General features: G+C 40.9%; 1 protein-coding gene across 6 annotated transcripts in view; it reads left to right on the top strand.

The window, feature by feature from the left end:
- Positions 1-19,721, top strand: part of Nf2 (NF2, moesin-ezrin-radixin like (MERLIN) tumor suppressor) — a 96,500-nt gene that overhangs the window by 39,795 nt on the left and 36,984 nt on the right. For 4 of the 6 annotated variants that reach the window (XM_075944139.1, XM_075944141.1, XM_075944140.1 and 1 more), the window contains exons 4-8: positions 762-845; positions 9,490-9,558; positions 11,574-11,656; positions 14,391-14,466; positions 18,251-18,385. In XM_075944139.1, the coding sequence (XP_075800254.1) occupies positions 762-845; positions 9,490-9,558; positions 11,574-11,656; positions 14,391-14,466; positions 18,251-18,385 (447 nt within the window). The remainder of the gene's footprint in view (positions 1-761; positions 846-9,489; positions 9,559-11,573; positions 11,657-14,390; positions 14,467-18,250; positions 18,386-19,721) is intronic. The other 2 variants (XM_075944142.1, XM_075944143.1) reach the window with 1 other exon arrangement.

The following is a 19,721-nucleotide window of genomic DNA, read 5'->3' as shown; positions in this document are numbered from 1 at the left end:
ACTAATATAGGAATCTGTGAAAAGAGTTGGCTTTCCTTAATGTACCCCCACTTCATGTGACTCTCTTGTCCTTGTGTCTGGAACATCATACACTGCACCACTGTACAGAGTTAGGTGCAGTGAGATATGTTAATTCAATATTATGGCTTAGGAATTATATTTCCTGAACCTCATGTGTACTTAAAAGTTGAATCGATCAAATTTTATTGCTTCCTTTTTCCTTAGAGCAGCACATTGAAAGAGATGACTTTTTTCTACAGTCATAATTCAGTGGCCTTGATGCCTTTTGTCTTGTATGAAGATTTGAAAGTAGCTTCCATCTCTTCTAGGACTGTGTGTGCTCCACAGGGCCCGAGACTGAGACAGAGTGCAGCCACCCTTAGCCATAGCCCCCGTCAGTCTCTGCTGTAGTCAGCAGATCGTCTTTACTCTCCAGCCTTGACTCTGAGGAGAAGAGATTCAGGGCTTTTGTGCAGCAAGCTTACTGGTAACTTCTTAGCGGCTGAACTCTCAACTGGTCTGCAACACTTTAAAAACAAGTCTCCTTTGTCAGAAAATCATTAATAGGCTGCTTTGGCAGTCCTCGTTTAGAATACCTGCAGCCATCCGCTGTGACCAGGCGGACTGCTGTCTTCCAAACATGCCATCTCACGATCTCCTCCCCCCCTTCTCTCTCTCTCTCTCTCTCTCTCTCTCTCTCTCTCTCTCTCTCTCTCTTTCTTTCTCTCTCTCTCCCCTTTCTCTCTCTTTGCCCCTTTCAGGTGAAGAAACAGATTTTGGATGAAAAGATCTACTGCCCTCCTGAGGCTTCAGTGCTCTTGGCTTCCTATGCTGTCCAGGCCAAGGTGGGTCCAAAGAAAGAAAAATGCATTCTTCCTCAGCATTAACATGCCACAGCATGGCTCCAATTTTCCATTTTTTTGGATTTTGGAGACTTCAGAACAACTTGCCCCCGAAAATGAGATGTCATGAGAGTTGGGTATCTACTGTTGCTGCCATAACTTCTGCATATTTTGTATATATGTATATTGTGTATACAAGTGACAAGCATATCATTCTAATGGCTTACAATTCATTCTAAGTGAATTCATTCAAAAAGATGGATTCTCTATGTAATCTCATTATGCACATGTGGTTCATTACATTCATTGCATCAGCTTTGTTTTATTAGTCAGGGAAAGTGAATTTATGGTCTCTAATTATGATCAAATGAGGCCTTTAGGTGAACAGGACCCAGATTCTCTATCCAAACTCATCTTTCCAGAGAATACATTCTTAGAAGCCACACTTCTGGTGAGGCCCCAGTAAGTATACTTTGTGCATGTGGCTAGGAGCTGGGTCTGCTGAGCCTGCTGGACCCATTGGTGCTGTCTCATCAGCCTAAAGTCGTTTATTCTCGGTTAGACAGCAGACCAGGAGTGGTGAGAGAGGAGCATCACTGAGTTTCTGTCCCATTATAAGGCCACCTAGAGTGTTTGATGACCTTTGAGTTTCCCACCTTACTCACATTTTCAGATCAAAGCCAGGAATGACTTGTTTGCCATTTGGAATGGGAAAAGGGCTTCAAAGTGTGTGTGCTGGTCAGGCCAGGAGAAGCACAGAGTCAGTTTAGTCATTTGATGACCCATTAGTATCTGCTGAGTAGGCACAGGGCTTGAGACATGAGGCTTGTTAACTGTCCGATGCAGGCGCTAGAGCAAGTTCTGCCCTCAGTGATTCTCCAAGGTCTTTGGTAGCTTCATGGGTGAAGCTAGAGACAGAATCTATGGCTTTAGAGTTATATTTTATACCTTCCTTGAAAAAGGAATAATTGAGAAAACAGAAAATGGGCTGTGGTTCAAGTAAAGCATATGCTCCTTTTATGCTTTGATCAAGAATATTAGTAACAGGAAAAATGTATCCTTTCAGTCCTAACAGTGACAAAGCAGTCATCATTACTTTCCTTAAATCCATGTACTTGGCTCAGAATTGAGCTCCTTTTTTGCATGTTTCTCCTATTTGAAACCCAGCCAAGCTCTCAAGGATATTACCTCAGTCTCAAAGGCTGGGTTTTGGGTCACAAATTCAAAGGCCACTTATTTGGGAGCAGAGGGATGGGATTGTTTTCAAGGAACCAGCAGATGTTTGCTTGAACAGATTTCACTGCAGGAAAGCCCTACTTATTTGGCTTCTGCCAATTTGGAGATGAAAGTGATTCACAGACAACATATGTGGTTCATATGGAGGTAGGTGCTCGAACTATTTTTTCCGGTGTTAAATTTAGAAATCTTACAAATACAGGTAATTTCTAGCTTTTAAAGTCTGTATTCAGGCTGGGTGTGGTAGTGCACACCTTTAATACTAGACAGGGCAGCCAGATCCCTGTGAGTTCCAGGCCAGCAAGGGCTGTAGAGTGAGGCCCTGTTTGCATTCAGGAAACCATGTTACCAGCTTCTCAGACTACTGGTTAATAGTGAGCACATATGTAGAATGAGCCTTATCTATAATGTTTATCAAAGTGCTCAGCAGACTATTTCACAAGATACCCCATGTAGTATTTTTTGGAAGCCAAAGCTGGCAGAATTAAAGGTTAGAAAAGATGAATGAGCTGGGCGTAGTGGTACATGCCTTTAATCCCACCACTTGGGAAGCAGAGGCAGGAGGATCTCTGTAAGTTCAAGGCCAGCCTGGACTATAATAGTGAGTTCCAGGACAGGACAGGCTACACAGAGAAACCCGTCTTGAAGAAAAACAAAACAAACAAAAAAGATGAATGGTTTGTTCAGGGTCAAAATGCTTTTATGTTATTTCTATACTTATGAAATGTACAAGCCACTTGTTTTGTTGTGTTTTGTTTTCATGGTACAGGGGACAAAACCCAAAGCCCAACACGTGAGGCAAGTGCACTACCGTACGTGCCTCTTAGTGAAGATTGAAACAGTGGGACGAAGGGTAGAGCCAGGCTGGAAACCCAGGTGTCTAGGCTGCCTGACCCAGTACTTTGTTCCTGCCCCTTCACTGTCTAGTGAAGTTTGTGGAGGTCAAACATTAACTTTCACTAAATTCTAGTTTCATTTACAAGATGAACACTGTGGCTGGAGAGATGCTCAGTGGGTAAAAGCATTGTCTGCTCTTACAGAGGACCCATGTTCAATCCCCAACATCCACACACAGCTCACCATTATCTGTAGCTCTAACTCCAGGGGATCTTACACCTTCACACAGACATACATGAAGGCAAAGTACCAATGCACTTAAAATATAAGCAAACAAAAACAACTTGATGGTAGGATGCTCATTATTAATATATTAATTTTACCAATTCATAAGTAGAAAGTAGATCTTCCTTTTTTTTTTTTTTTTGGTGTTTTGAGACAGGGTTTCTCTGTAGTTTTGGAACCTGTCCTGGAACTAGCTCTTGTAGACCAGGCTGGCCTTGAACTCACAGTGATCTGCCTGCCTCTGCCTCCCAAGTGCTGGGATTAGAGGTGTGTGCCACCACTGCCCGACATCACTGATACCTTCTTAAATGTCTTAAGTTTTTAAGTTTTTATGATGTAAATATTTCACTTGTTTGGTTAGAGTTACACCAGGATATTTTACATGATTTCTGGCTACTGCAAAAGCTGTCATTTTACTGATTTCTTTCTTGGTTGTGAGTTAACATTGTATTCAACTACTTAAATAAAAGTTTTTATCAGTAGGAGTTTCCTGATGGAATTTTTAGGGTCATAATGTATACTATCATGTCATTTTCAAATAAATACACTTTTAGGTAATCCATACTTATTCCTTCCATTATGTACAGTTTGTTTTCTTCCTAGCCATTCTGAAACAGAAAGAAATTCTAGAAATATGGAGAAGTGAAACTGAGCTCATTAACACATGGAACATAATTATGTGCAAATGTATTCATTACAGTATTTCAGCTGTTGGGATGATATAGACACACTTAATCCCAAAGCATAAAGAAACAATTAACTTCAAAATATAAATACAAATATTAATCACATGGTTCAGTCAACAAGAACCATATTTCTTGGTTCTTGTTTGAGTTATGCTAGAATCAAAAGAATAGATCAGTCACATGACAAGCAAAACCATCTTGCAGTTTTTAAGCCACCTGTTGATTTTATATGGACAATTTAGTGTTTCGAGTGTGTTTTTCTTTCTTTCTGAAATATGTTTGTACTGAAAATTACTAGGAGAGAATAAGGTATCATTCATGAAACTTTGTGCTGCCTGTAGGCTCTTTCAGAAGGAAGAAAAGAATAGTGTGAGATGGAGCTAGAGAGATGGCTCAACAACTAAGAGTGCTTATTACTACTGTTCTTGAATCAGACTGCATCTGCTTCTCAGCAGTTTCAAACCTGTAACTCCAATTCTGGGGCATTCGGTTCCCTCTTCTGGTCTCTGAGGGCTCCTGCACACATGTGGTACACATATGCACACATGTGGTACACATAATACTCACACACAAAGGCTCACAAGCATACACATAAATTAAAAATAAATAAGTCTGCCCAGGCTTTGTGGTGTGTACCTTTAATCCCAGCACTTGGGAAGCAGAGGCAGGAGAATCTCTGTGAGTGTTGAGGCCAGCATTTGACCAGTTCCAGGTCTGCCAGGTCTACATACAGAGACCTTGTCTCAAAAATAATGCCCTTAGAAGTATGTTCTGATCTAACTTACAGCAGCAACATGTGAGAACACCTGCTTTTGTACATCCTTCACAACAATGGATATGATCAGTCTTCTGAAGTTTCGCTGTCCTGTTTCAGAAAAACAGTGGGTTTTGTTTTTTTATTTTTTGTTTTTTTAAATGTATTGATTTGCAGTGGGACTAAGCATCTCCAGGGTTAGCTGGCCATTTGTTCTTTTTTACTCTGCAGTGACTGTTTATGACTTGCCCCTTTTCTGCTATGTTCTTGTCTTTGTCTTATTGATTTATAGGAGCTCATCTATGGTGATAGCAACCCTTGTCTGCTATTCTGTGCCAGTCTTGAGAATGACTTCACCAATCACTATTGTTCCCACCCTCACTTGTCTGGTACTTTTATGGATTTTTGTTTATAGGTTTATATCCTTGATTCATATGGAATTTAGTGACTATATGTAATAGATATCTATTTTACACAGATGGTTACAAAGAAAAGAAGAGAAAATATATAAACTGGGAATGGTGGCACATGCCTTCAATCCCAGCACTCAGGAGTTTGAAGCCAGCCTGGTCTACATAGCGAGCTCTAGGACAGCCAGGGTTACACAGAGAAACCATGTTTCAAAAAAAAAAAATAGAGGCCGGGCGGTGGTGGCGCACGCCTTTAATCCCAGCACTCGGGAGGCAGAGGCAGGCGGATCTCTGTGAGTTCGAGACCAGCCTGGTCTACAAGAGCTAGTTCCAGGACAGGCTCCAAAGCCACAGAGAAACCCTGTCTCGAAAAACCAAAAAAAAAAAAAAGAAAAAAATAGAAAGGAAGGGGGGAGGGAGAGAGATTAAGAAAAATAAATGTCAAACTTTGTTTATTAGAACCCATTTAGAACATTTGGTCTGATTTTTTTCCATTGCATACAGAGAGGAGATCAATACCCAGAAAGAGACTCCTTTTAGCTTAGGCTTTTCAGATGACTTGTCCCTAGCTCCTTGGGAGTCTGAGGCAGGAGAATTGCTCAAACCCAAGAGTTTGAGGCTAGCCTGGGCAACATAGGAGATACCCACACACCTAGCCTCCTGAAAATGAGAGAGAGAGAGAGAGAGAGAGAGAGAGAGAGAGAGAGAGAGAGAGAGAGAGAGAGAGAGAATTGTGTAAATAAATGGTGAGTTCTTTGACATTGTAGTATTGGAGGTCAGATCAGGTCAGTAAGCACTTTGCCACTGAGCTCTACTCCCAGCCCAAAGCAGCAAAGAGCAATTATTTTGTTTTTGGTTTTGAAACAGGGTTTCTCTGTGTATCCATGACAGTCCTGGAACTTGCCCTGTAGACTTTAAATTCAGAGATCTGCCTGCCCCTTCCTTCCAAGTCCTTGGATTAAAGGTGTATGCTACCACTGGGAAGTTGATATTTTAAAAGAATTAATTAGATATTTATGTATTATTGTGTGTGTGCCTGCCATCGCACGCATGTGGAAGTCAGAGGACTACTTAGAAGAGTCGGTTCTCTCCCCTGCATCATGTGGGTCCTGGGAATTGAACTCAGGTCGTCAGACTCAACAAAGGCACATTTACCTGCTGAGGCATCTCACAGACGCACGATGGTGTTTGTTTTTTGTTTGTTTTTTCAATAATTAAAAGTTACATTTTTTTTTCATTTGGCAGGGGTGAGGTTGTGATGGGTTGTGACATGGATGTAGAGATCAGAGGACAACTTCCATGAGTTATTTCTCTCCTTCCATCATGGGTTCCTGGGATAGAACTTAGATCATTAGACTCAGCAGCAAAAATTTAACTGCTGAGCTATATCACAAACCCAAGAAAAATTATTATTATTATTATTATTATTATTTTGGTTTTCGAGGCAGGATTTCTCTGTGTAGCTTTGAAACCTGTCCTGGCACTACCTCTTGTAGACCAGACTGGCCTCAAACTCACAGAGGTCCGCCTGCCTCTGCCTCCAGAGTGCTGGAATTAAAGGCATGAGCCAACACTGCCCGGCTGAAAAATTTTTTAATTAGTTATTTTTATGTGTATGGGTGTTTTACCTGCATGTATGTCTATGTATCATGTGCATGCAATTGCCAAGGAGACCAGAAGAGGGCATCAGATATCCTGAAACTGGAGTTATAGATGGTTATCATTCACTATATGGATGCTAAGAATCAAACCCAGGTCTTCTACAAGAACAGCAAGTGCGCTTAACTTCTAAGCCATGTCTCCAACCCCAAAAATTTTATCTTAATTGTCAGTTCTTCAAAGTGATGATATTTGTTTGGTTTGTTTTAATTCTAAAAATTGAACATGGATCTGTTACATGCTAAGCTACATCACTGATCTACATCCCCAATCTTCCCTTTCTTGCATTTAAATTTAAGATGTTTATAAGGGGCAGCATAAAAACAGGTTTTGTAGGCTCTGATAGGCAATTTAGGGGTTTTTCTTTAATACAGGAATACCAAATGATGAATATAAGATTACAAACAGACCCACAAAGCTTTAGAGCTTTGAGACTTCACCTTTCTTACTTTCACAGTAAATTCACCTCGATCTTATCATAATGCTTCTGTTACATAAAAAATGAGGAATAGTCGTTTCCATCTGTAGTGTGGTATGGCTTTCTTTTATATTTACTGCCACAACACCAGCATTTTTCCCCTTTGTTTTTTAAATAGACGTTTAAATAGACATCAAGGTAGCTTTGATGTTGTGAGTGGAGTTAGTTCAGTGAAGAAGCTCTTTCAGCAGAATCTTCACCACCTTTGCATTGCTCAGATGGAATATATTTGATCAGTGTAGTAGCTGGGAGCTTGGTATAATTTAATAAGGGGGGTCGTTAATCTTGCAAGCTTTTGACACCTGAATTTACAACTTTAACTTTGCATATATGCTTACTTTTGCATTAAAATTTGGTTCACAAGTGTTGAAAAGCTTGCAAATACAATTATCATGGCTTTCAGTCATCTCTATGAAGTCTTCAGTAATGCAAAGGTTGCCGTAATGCTCATGCCTGACATTCACCAGGGTCCAGCACCACCCAGAATGCTTACCTGGGTTTCTTTACAGTTTGTTCCTCGCTTTCCAGGTGAGGATGCTGTGGCTTAAGAAAGAATGCCTTGTTTAAAGACCTCTGTAGCAGCCCTCTAGTCTCTTCAGGGTCCTCCAGGACTAGTGCTCTCATTTAAGAAAACTTAGGCCGGGCAGTGGTGGCGCATGCCTTTAACCCCAGCACTTGGGAGGCAGAGGCAGGTGGATCTCTGCGAGTTAGAAGCCAGGCTGATCTAGAGCAAGTTCCAGGACAGGCTCCTACAAGCTACATAGAGAAACTTTGTCTCAAAAACAAACACACAAGTAAATAAATAAATAAATGAATGAATGAATGAATGAATGAATAAATGAATAAATAAATAAATAAATGGTTCTTAATTTATTTGTATGAATGTTTTACGTTGTGTGTGTATGTGTATTGTGTGCATGCCTGGTCCCACAGAGGCCAGTATAGGGGCTGACTTCCCTGGAGCTGTTGTTGCAGATGAACCAGGCTTGAGTCTCAGCACCCATGTGGTGATTCACAGCCATCTGTAACTCCAGTTCCCAGGGATCTGATGTCTTCTTTTGACCTCCAAAGACAGCAAGCACACACAACATGGGGCATAGACATACAATGTGCAGGTGAAACACTAATACACATAAAATGAAATAAAACTTTTAATTAAAGAAAAGAGAGATATAAAACACTGGACTGCTGAGGTGGTTCATTGGGTAAAGGCACTTGCTGCCAAACCTTCCAACCTGAGCTGGACCGCTGGAATTCACATGGTGGAACGAAAGGACTGACTCCACATGAGCACTGAGGCATTGTACTCTCGCCCAAATACGTAGATGTGAAAGAGAGAGAACCCCTTGACTGCTGACTGCTAAGAGATAGATTTTGTGCATATATTTCTGTCTCTCTCACATATTTATTTTTATTTTACTTTGAGGCAATGTCTCACTATGTAACCGTGGCTGACCTCAAACTCATAGCTGCCTCTGCCTCTCAAGGGCTGGGACTAAAGGTGTGCACCACCATGCTTAACCACAGTCTCTTTTTATACCTGGGCCTGGGGCTTAAACCTAGGGCTTTATGCATGCTAGGCTAGTGTTGTGCCACTGAGCATCATTGCCGGCCGTTCTTTGATTTGGGATGATTCTCTGGTCTAGAAAACAAAGGAGTACTCTTTTAAAAAGAGAATAGCCATCTGAGTTGTTTCCTCGGGAGGAGAAATGTAGACTGCAAGTCCCACTAGTTCCCAACTCTACAGCTTTGGCTGTATCAGTTAACCTTTTGTTTCTTTGTGCAGTAGGAATGACAGAGAATATTGATAGCGGATCTTCCAAAAGCAATTTTCAGAGCCTTGAGCAAAAGTACTAAAAATATTGCCTGCGGTATTCCCTGGTCCCACCTAGCAGTTGGCTCCAATTACCAGTCACTTAGAGGCATTTGTAGGTAAAGCCCTTATCACACCTTGCTAATCACAACTTTCACAGTTGCATTTTGTTGTTCCCATTCCAACGCTAATGTTTGGAAATGACTGCTTTCTTTGAGGGTTAGGAAACAGACTATTTCCATACAAATGTCACATTCTTATTAGCACATCACCCATCCATCCCTTACGGGATTTTGCAACTCTGCTCATAGATATAATCAGCTTTGTATTTTCATTCAAGGATAACAAACTGGCAAGGTTGAAATCTTGTCATCAGAATTGAATTGCTCCCTGGAACTGGAAGGAGGGACCAACTGAGTTGAGCCTTGTTCTGAAATGACAATAGTCTTTAGAATCTCTATCACACGATCTCTTTTCTTTTCCTTCCAGTATGGTGACTATGACCCCTCTGTGCATAAGCGAGGATTTTTAGCTCAAGAGGAATTGCTTCCAAAAAGGGTAAGAAATCAATTTCTCTTTGGGAAAACAGCAAATGTAGCTGAATGAAAGCCCCTGAATGACTTGAAGGAGTGTTGGAAGTACAAAACAAGCTCATTTACATAGTTCATAATCTTGAAAAGACTATGGACTCTTGGTTAAGCATATTTACTTATTAGTGTGTGTTGTGTTGTGCATGCCTGTGAGTATGCAGGTGTATGAGCCCTTTCACACATGCAGAGGCCAGAGCAGGACTTCAGGTGTCTTCCTCTATTTATTCTCTCTTTGTTATGTCATGAGACAAGGTCTCTCAGCTGGAAGCTTCCATTTAAGCTAGGCTGGCCAGGCAGTGCGCATTCCAGGTCTACCTGTCTCTACCCCTCAGTGCTGTGGTTATAGGCATGTATGTACAATCATGCCTGCCCTTTTTATGTTTTTTAAATGTTTTTATTTATTTTTTGAGGGTTTTTTGTTTGTTTCAAGACAGGGTTTCTTTGTGTAATAGCTTTGGCTGTCCTGGAACTTGCTCTGTAGATCAGGCTGTTCTGGAACTCACAGAGTTCCTCTGCCTCTGCCTCCTGAGTGCTGGGACTAAAGGCATGTACCACCACCAGCCAGCTTATTCCTTTAATTTTTTGTTTTTTGTTTTTTGGGACAGGGTTTTTCCATGTAACAGCCCTGGCTGTCCTGGAACTCATTTTGTAGACTAGGCTGTCCTTGAACTCACTGAAATCCACCTGCCTCTGCCTTCCGAGTGCTGGAATTAAAGGTGTGAACCACCACCACCACCCAGCTCCTTGAGAATTTTATGCAATATATTTTGATCATATTCTTTCTCCTCCTCCACCTCCTACTATATCCCCCCACTTCCCTGTACACCCAACTTTATGTTCTTCTCTCTCTTAAACAACAACAGAAACCACTAAAAGTAGTGGATTCCAATTTGTGTTAGCCATCTACTCCTGAGTGTGCTGCCTGGGGTGTGGTCATTCTACTTGAAGAAAATTGATTTTCCTTCTCCCAAGAACTATCAATTCCTAATATTACTGGGGATTCAAACTCAAGTCCACATGTTTGCAGAGCAAGCACTTTTACCTACTGAGCTTTCTTTCTAGCTCCTACTTTTATTTTTTGAGATAGGCCCTTGTTCTGTGGTCCAGGCTGGTCTTGAACTCACTATCCTCTTGCCTCAGTCTCCCGAGTACTAGAATTACAGGTGTATATATACTGAGTATAGAATTACAGTGTAATATATACACCACTGCACTTGATCAAGCACATGAAAACAAAAGATGCTGCAGCACATATGGTTCATGCCTGAACTCCCAGTAGTTAAGAGGCAGAGAGAGGCAAGAGAATCATAAGGTTAAGACCAGCTTGAACTACAGAGTGAGATTCAGTCTCAAAATGAGAAAATGCAAGAGCTTGTGGAATTAATGTCGAATTGCTAGGAAGTGTGTGGCAGGTAGATTATTTTTCTGGTGTGGCAATTTCTAAAGGTGGTTGAGTGGCATTGACTTAAAGGAGCCTTGAGATTTGTGTTCTCTGTGCAGAATTGAGCTGTTTGGGATGGAGAAGATGAGGTGGAGGGGCTTTTAATCCTCTTGTTCATCTTACTCATTAGACACAGAAGCAGCCTTTGGCTGTTTCCCTTCTTATAGCCCTGCTTATCATCTGTCACTGGGTAATAAAGGCTTTCCCCAACCCTTCCCTGCCTTTACCTATCCTTTGATGGCTTCTCTGCAGTTGAAGGCCCGCGTAAGTAAGCACTGCTTTACTGTCAGAGGTGGTCCCTGAGATGAACACCCTGGCAGCCCAGGAGTGCAGTTAGGATTGAGGAATGCTGCAGCCTGCAGGTTGCTCCTCCAGTGGAATGGTGCTTGTGTATACACCCACCTCTGTGTGTGACTCTCCCTGCATGCAGCTTTTTAAAAATAGCTTTGCTGTTTTGTAAAAATGAACCATAATTATAAAAATGGCAAACAATATCCAGACTTGCTTTGCATGTGGATTTTCTCTTGCTGTCTTTTTGGTAGGTGATAAATCTATATCAGATGACTCCGGAAATGTGGGAGGAGAGAATTACTGCTTGGTACGCTGAGCACCGGGGCAGAGCCAGGTAAAGCTGCTTCATCCTTGTTTACATTTCTTCATACCTTCCCCCCGTAAAGAACTATAAAACTAGGACATGCTTGTAGGACAGAATGCAGTCCTGAAGTATATGAAAGGAAAAGCGAGAACTGGGAGTAGTGTTGGTCCTCAGGTTCATGTGCATCCACCCTTGTTGTTGTGCTATAAAAATGGCAGATGACCATCTGGGCATGTAGCTCAGCAGTAGAGTGCTTGCCGAAAATGTGTAAGACTCTGGGTTGAAAACCAAATTTATAAATTAATTAATTAAAAGTGGTCTTGTGCTCTGCCTATCAGGATATCCAAGTCTGATACATTCACTGGCAGTTTAGTTTAACAATCTGTCTGAAGGCCCTTTTTTTTATATTCAGGCCTACATTGATGGCTTTTATAATATCTGACTGCTTTTCACTTTTACTCTGCAATGTATAATTTTATGTTGTTACATAATTGCATAAGACTTGAGGGTAGATTCTTGGAGGAGAGTTAGTGATCAAAAAACATGAACATTTTGTGTTTTGATAGGTGAAACTAAATTACTTTCTAAATAATTGTAATCGGGCAGGGGTGGCACACACCTTTAATCCCAGCACTCTAGAGGCAGAGGCAGGTGGAGCTCTGAGTTTGAGACCAGCCTGGTCTACAGAGCGAGTTCCAGGATAGCCATAATTATTAACACAGCGAAACCCTGTCTTGAAAAACATACAAACAGACAAAATAATAATATGAATAAATAAAAATTTGTGCCTTTTGGCATATGTCCATCACCAGTGTTAGTAAAATGTTACCACTACCCTAGGTTTCTTTCAATATTTTTTATTCAACCTACAATTTTACTAAATTAAAATTAAAACACAAAAATTTGTAGTTTGTTGTAAGTATTCCTTTGGTAGCTTTAGATGTTGATCATCTTTGTATTAGCCCCCACCCTAATCCTTCAAATCAGCTTCCTACAATATTTTTTGTTTGTTGTGTGTATATGGATGTTTCTCTATATGTATGTCAGTGTACTGTGCCTGGTGTGCATGTCTGGTGCCTAAGGATGACAGAAGGTGGCACCAGAACTGGAGTTACAGATGGCTTGGGGGCACTATGGGTGCTACAAATTAAACGTGGGTCCCCTGGAAGAGTAGACAATGCTCTTAACTATTGAGGTATCTCTTTTGTTTATACCCACAAAATGGACAGATCATAAGTATACTGTTTGATCATTTATCACAAAAAGATAAGAAATAGCCCATGACTTTCTCCCCAAAGATAACTAGTTTTCCAGTTTCTTTTCTTTTTTTTTTTTTTAATGGTCAAAGTCTTACTATGTAGCTCTTGCAGTCCTGGAACTTGCTATGTATTTCAGGCTGGCCAACACTCACAGAAGTCCACCTGCCTCTACTCAGTGTTGAAATTAAAGGCTTGTGATCTAATTCAGTTTCCCAATTTCTAATTAGTGTTCCCATAGACTGGTGTTGCCCATTGATTTTTTTTTTTAATTTACCATTGTTATATTACGAGTCTGTAGTGCTGAGAGATCAAGTACAAGGTCTCTCATATGCTGGGCAGCTGACCATTCTATTACTGAGCTGCATCTCTAGTCCACCATCATCCATTTTAAACTTTAGATAAATGCACCAATTTCTATATTAAGTGGTTTTTTTTCTCAAGATCATCATGTGAGATTTGAGTACATGGCACGTAACAATAATTTTCCCATTTTCATGGCTGTGCAGAATTCCAGTATATTAGTATAACAGATTATTTATCCATTCTACTGTTGAAGGACTCTTGAGTTGTTGGGTTGTTTCTTGGTTTTTGCTGTTATAGGTAATGTTGAATAGTTTCCCAAAGTAATTGAATCAATTTACATCAGCAGTGTGTGTGATTTCTGGTTCTTCCACCTGCTTGCCAACACTTGGCGTTCTCTCAGGGTGAATTTTTAAAATCCATCTGAGAGCATTTTGAGATGAGAGAGAGAGAGAAGGACAAGGACAAGGTCATAGGGAAGCTTGAGTTGAATTACTTCAATACATTTAACTATTGGGGAGTTTTCTGCAAGTCACTGCTGCTTCAGAGCTTGCTTTAAGTTTGAGTTATAACACAAAATATTCATCCACTGTCCTGGGTTTCATGGCTCAGATAGTTCTTGCCTTAACCTTCAACAGTAACCCCTTTGTCTCTTAACCCCAAGAGACAAAGTCAGGAAAGTAGAAGCTGTCATAGTGTGTAGAAAAGCTTGTTCACTCCTAAAACCTCTGGGTTAAGAAAGTGCACAGAGATAAGGCAACAGCTTAAATAATTCATCTGAGGTTGAAAATAACACACCATGGTTTTGGTTTTTCTTTTTACTATTGCAAGGGATGAAACTCAGCTGTACACGTGCTAAGTGAGTGCTGTACCACTAAGCTACACTCCCAACCCCCACATTCTTTTTTTTTTTAATCACTTGAGACAGATGCCACTATTTACCAAGGGCAGAGTGTGAAATTGAAGCCAAGAGACAGTGTAATGAGTCTGTTTTCTTATTTTCACGGGGATGGGAAATTCTGCTGCTTGTGTTTAATAGACTCTGGATTGGGAAAAGCTCTGCTGGTGTCTGGTCTGTCTCCTATCTTCTGCAGGTGTCGTAAATCCATAGGATAAGCATGCTGAGAATACTTGGCTTGGCGAGTGTCTGTCCTCCACCCTTGTCACTTAGCCCCAGTGACCGTGTTCTTCCATTCTCCTTACAGGGATGAAGCTGAAATGGAGTATTTGAAGATAGCACAGGACCTGGAGATGTATGGGGTGAACTACTTTGCAATCCGGGTGTGTTGATTCCTCCCCAAGTTTCCTGGCTACCAGATAGACTGAGCCAGGGCCACATAGCCCAGTGGGTTGCTTCCTCATTCCAGGGTAGTTAGAGTCTTTTATGGTTCAGGGGTAAAGAAGAAAAGAGAAAGACAGGGATCTAGAGCCTCCTCTTTTATTTGGGGACTTCAAATTAGATCAGAGGTAATTGCCAGTGGTACATTCTGGGACGCAGGCCTGGTTCTCTTCAGCAAAACTTGTTGGAATGCTGACCATGTAATATTTGATAATTCTGGCCTCTTGTGAGATCCAAGGAGCACCTAGAAATAGTATCTTTTCCTGGGGCCCATGGAAAGTAAGGTTGCTCTTACAGATTCCTGGTTTGTTTGGGTGGAACTCTTATTCTCACTGTGAGGCTAATTAGTTTTCTGTTCAAACCATTAATAGTCCCCAGGCCTCTGGGAACCAGTGCTTCTGCAGAGAAAGGCATTTGTGTTCTGCTCAGATGTGGCCCTAGAGTATGCATTTCTCCTGTTGTGGGATTTTTCTGGTTGCAGTGTATCTATCCATGGCTTCTTCCAACAGAGTCCATGCTGCATACCCAAGCTTTTCTTCCCTGGTGGATGAGTGGTGGTTAAGATGGCCACAGATGAGTAGATCACCTGCAGTCATCTTCTGCCTCTCTGATTCCAGTTAATCTTTGCTTTCCTTTTTCAGGTTCCTACATCCTTATGTTAACTTGGAGTAAATGGAATTAAGCACATCTCCAGCATAGCTTTCTACTTAATTTGTTTTCTAAATACAGGTTTTGTGGATTTCATTGCATAAAAAACAAAACAGGGCACACTGAAATGTTCTGCTATAATAAGCAGGTGCCTAAAAAGGTATTTATAGGAATGCAGAAGGTTGCAGGGGCTGGAACAATGGCTCTGTAGTTGAGAGCACATACTGCTTTTGCATCAGGACCTGAGTTCAGTTACCAGCTCCCAGTTTGGGAGGCTCACATTGCCTGAAACTTCAATTCCAGAGTGAATTTGATGCCTCTGGCCTCCAAGGGCACCTGCAGTTATGTGCACAGACATATAAATATGTAACTAAAAATAATAATAAGAACAAATCTTAAAAAAATAAAAAAGAATGTAGAAAGTTGTTTCTAATGTTTCATGAGTAGTAGATGAGGCACTTGCTGCCTGGCCTGATATCCTGACTTCAGTCCATGGAATCTACATGGTCAAAGCAGATAACTGATTCCTGTACATTGTCTGAGAGCTTCACATGTGTGCTGTAGCATAAACATGCATGCACAGACTCAACATATAAGTAAATAAATATTAAATAATTAAAAGATTCATTCATTTCTACATAACATCCACTTCTTGAGGTTAGGCCAATTTAGTAGGTTTCTGTGGTTTTGTCAACCCACCTAACTTCCGTTACCTACCACCACTATTAATTATATTTAAAAAAGAAAGAAAGAAAAGAAGAAAGGAAGAAAGAAAACATTTTGCAGTCCTTAAAAACCTCTTAGGGCTGGGCAGTGATGGCACATGCCTTTAATCCTAGCACTTTGGAGGCAGAGGCAGGTGGATCTCCATGAGTTTGAGGCCAGCCTATTCTACAGAGCAAGTTCCAGGACAGGCTCCAAAACTACAGAGAAACCCTGTCTTGAAAAAACAAGAACAAAAAACAAAACCCTCTTAGGCTAGGCAGTGATAGTGAACGCCTTTAATCCCAGCATTCGGAAGGCAAAGGTAGGTGGATCTCTGAGTCTGAGGCCAGCCTGGTCTACAGAGTGAGTTCCAGGACAGCCAGAGCTACACAGAGAAACAACCCATCTCAAAAATAATATAAAACAAAACAAACAAAAGCCAAAAAAAGCCGGGCGGTGGTGGCGCACGCCTTTAATCCCAGCACTCGGGAGGCAGAGGCAGGCGGATCTCTGTGAGTTCGAGGCCAGCCTGGTCTACAAGAGCTAGTTCCAGGACAGCCAGGACAGGCTCCAAAAGCTACAGAGAAACCCTGTCTCGAAAAACCAAAAAAAAAAAAAAAAAAAAAAAGCCAAAAAAAACTAATGTTCCTTATAAATTTATTTTACTTAGAAGAAAAAAAATTATATATATATATTTTTTTTCATTTGTTTCTTTTTTCCTGGTGGTGAGCAGAGGATCATATGCTAGAGTTTTCTTTTACCATGTGGGTTCTGGGGGGTCAAACTCAGGTCATCAGGTGTGGCAGTAAGCAGTTTGACTCACTAAGCTACTCAGCAGTCTCCAAACCAGCTAGCTGCTGCTTCTTCATACGGATATTTCTACATGAATCAGATGAGCATGAACTACTTTTTGTTTGTTTTTTATGTTGAACAATAGACAAAGTTAAAGACATTTTAGTAGTTTTATGTTAGAGATCTTAAAGTGTATCATTAGGAAAGATAAATGCTTAAAACATTTTATTTTAACTGATAATTAGGTATTTGAACATATTAATGGGGTACTAGGTGATTAAAACAATCTCAGAGGATTATGCTACCCTCTCTAGTCTCTAGGAGTGTTATAGTCATAATGATAACAAAAGGTGGAATCCTTTCTTTTTTTATTTGAATATCAGAAACATAAAGAAATATCTTATTTTCCAAAACGGGGTACAGATGTAAGAACACAAGTCTCACTTCTGTTAGCACATCACTTTGAAAAGCTTTGCAGACAAGAAGAACACTTTTGTGCCTGGGTGGCAGTGCCTGGTTTCAGGTGTTAGAACAAGTAGAGAGATTTATCTTAGAGCGCACACCTCCCAATCCAACACCTGCTGTTAGATTGGTACTTCTCATCACAGCCCAAGCACCTTCTCAGTGTGCAGATCTGCTGTCCTACCCTTGAGTCTTGGCTCAATTTCCTTACTGTCAGCAAGGAGTCAGGAGCTATAGTGTCCTTGTGTGTGCAGGGAGTTTCTTTCCACTACAAAGGCTAAAAACACTGACAAATTGGTCCGCCTATCAAGATGGCTCCATAGTGGGGTCAGTAACATGGAGCACAGGGCACTAAGCCTCTGGTTGTACTAACTGCTGCCCAGGAGTCCTCTCAGAGATACAGCATTTATATAACTAACTGGTATTTTAAACAGCTTCATTGAAGTATAATTTGTATGCATTTCTTCCAACATTATCAGGCATTTGAAACATATGGGAAAATTAAGTTTTCAATGAATGCCATATATACCCACCACATAGCTACCCCCAAAATGCAGTTAACGTTTTACCATATTGGGGTATAGTATAGTAAAACTACAAGACTGCATTGTAATCTAAAATAAAACCATCTAGTTCTTAGACTGAAGTTTTTCCTTCTAGCCATCCAGCAATTTTTATGTGTGTGATGATGATCAAAGCTAGGGTTTTGTATGTGCCAGGCAAGAACATTGCCACAAAGTAACAGTGGCACCATGAAGCTACCATTTCCTATAATGGGAGAAATGTTCAAACATGTGGATTTTGGCCCTCCGCTGATAATCTGGTTATTTAAGTAGTATTCACAACATTTAAAGTACCATTTCTTCAACCACCAAGCCAGTGACAAGAGCCTGAGTCCACAGTGACTCAAGGGACACACCAGTCACAAAAATGGTATTGTTTTGCCTCTGCTTCCCTAAATTCAGAAGCTGGAAGCCTCCTGGGTTACAAGAGAGCTGTGGTTTCTGTTGAGACTTGTTGAAACTTGTCAAATATAACAATATATGCCAAATTCTTTAGAAAGTTGACTAAAATCCCCAGCTGGAAGCTGACAACAGTTGCTCTTTATTGGCTCTGCAGAATAAAAAGGGCACAGAGTTGCTGCTTGGTGTGGATGCTCTGGGGCTTCATATCTATGACCCTGAGAACAGGCTGACCCCCAAGATCTCCTTCCCATGGAATGAAATCCGAAACATCTCTTACAGCGACAAGGAGGTAGGACATGTCTATACTGCAGGTGCCACTTGGGGTACATTGGTCCTGCAAAAGGTCCTTTCCTGTTTCTCCTCTTTGCCAAAGCTCCCAATCCAGGCCATCTCCTTGTCAGTGAAAGTCTTTTAATTCCCAGGCTTTAGAACTTTGGTTGTTGATTTTTAAAATACTTACGGAATGGTTTTGGCATCCCTTCTTCAAAGGGCATGGCTAAAGCCCACTATTGACTAACAGGAGAGTGAGCAGCTCAACTTGTCAAGACTAAACCCCAAAGAACAGAAGAAGGAAAAAGGAACATTTCTGATAACTTGACTTTCTATTTCTTTGTATTTTAAGTGTGGTCTATGTTAAGCTTCTCTATGTACTGTGTTTGATACATGTAGTGGAAAAGTGCATGAGAGAGAGAGGGAGAGAGAGACAGAGAAAGCGCATGTTGGAGGGGGGGGCGTTCTTTGTCTTAATTTTTAACAGGGTTTCATTGTGTAGTCCTGGCTGACCTTGAATTTGCTATTTAGACCAGTAGACCAGGCCAGCCTTAAACTCTCAGAGATCTGCCTCTGTTTCCTGAATGTTGGGATTAAAGGCGTGAACCACCATGCCAGGTTGACAGTTATATATTTTGTTTTTGTCAAGAGGTCTATTAGTCAAGATTCTCTAAAGAAACAGAACAGATAGGATGAATATGTATATTAAAAAGGGTATTCATTAGATTGGCTTGCACAGCCCAAGTAGTCCAACAATGGCCATCTCACTGGAGAGACTGAGAATCCAGAAGTTGTTCAATCCACAAGGCTAGATGTCTCTGCAGTCTCGATGTGTGTTGAAGGCCTGGGGGATTCCTGAAGAACTTCTGGTTTTAGTCTGTGTTGTAATCCCATTGAAGTCAGCTCTAATATTGGTAAACGAATGCTGTAGCACCAGGATATATAAACTTGCTAGCAATAGTGAGAGCAAGCAGGCAAAAGCAAAGTTTCCTTATTCTGTGTCCTTTTATGTGGGTTACCATCAGAAAAAAATGGTCCAGATTTAGGGTAGGTCTTCCTGCTACCTAATCTGGTTAAGAAAATCCCTCACCTTTAATCCCAGCATTTGGGAGGCAGAGGCAGGCAGATCTCTGAGTTTGAGGCCAGCTTTGTCTACAAAGTAAGTTTTAGTGTAGATAGAAATGTTACACAGAGAAACCCTGTCTGGAAAAACCACACAAACCAAACAAAACAAAAAATAAAAGGGAAAAAAAGAAAAGCCCTCACAGGAATATCTAGCAGCTTGTTTTTTAGTTGATTCATTAGGTTCAAATATTTTTGTGTAGCCCAAAATGACTTGAACTGACAGCAATACT

Source organism: Microtus pennsylvanicus, chromosome 12 (genome assembly GCF_037038515.1).
Source record: "Microtus pennsylvanicus isolate mMicPen1 chromosome 12, mMicPen1.hap1, whole genome shotgun sequence".
Classification (NCBI taxonomy): Eukaryota; Metazoa; Chordata; class Mammalia; order Rodentia; family Cricetidae; genus Microtus; species Microtus pennsylvanicus.
Note: the sequence above shows the minus strand (reverse complement) of the source record. Positions and strands in the feature narration are given on the sequence as shown.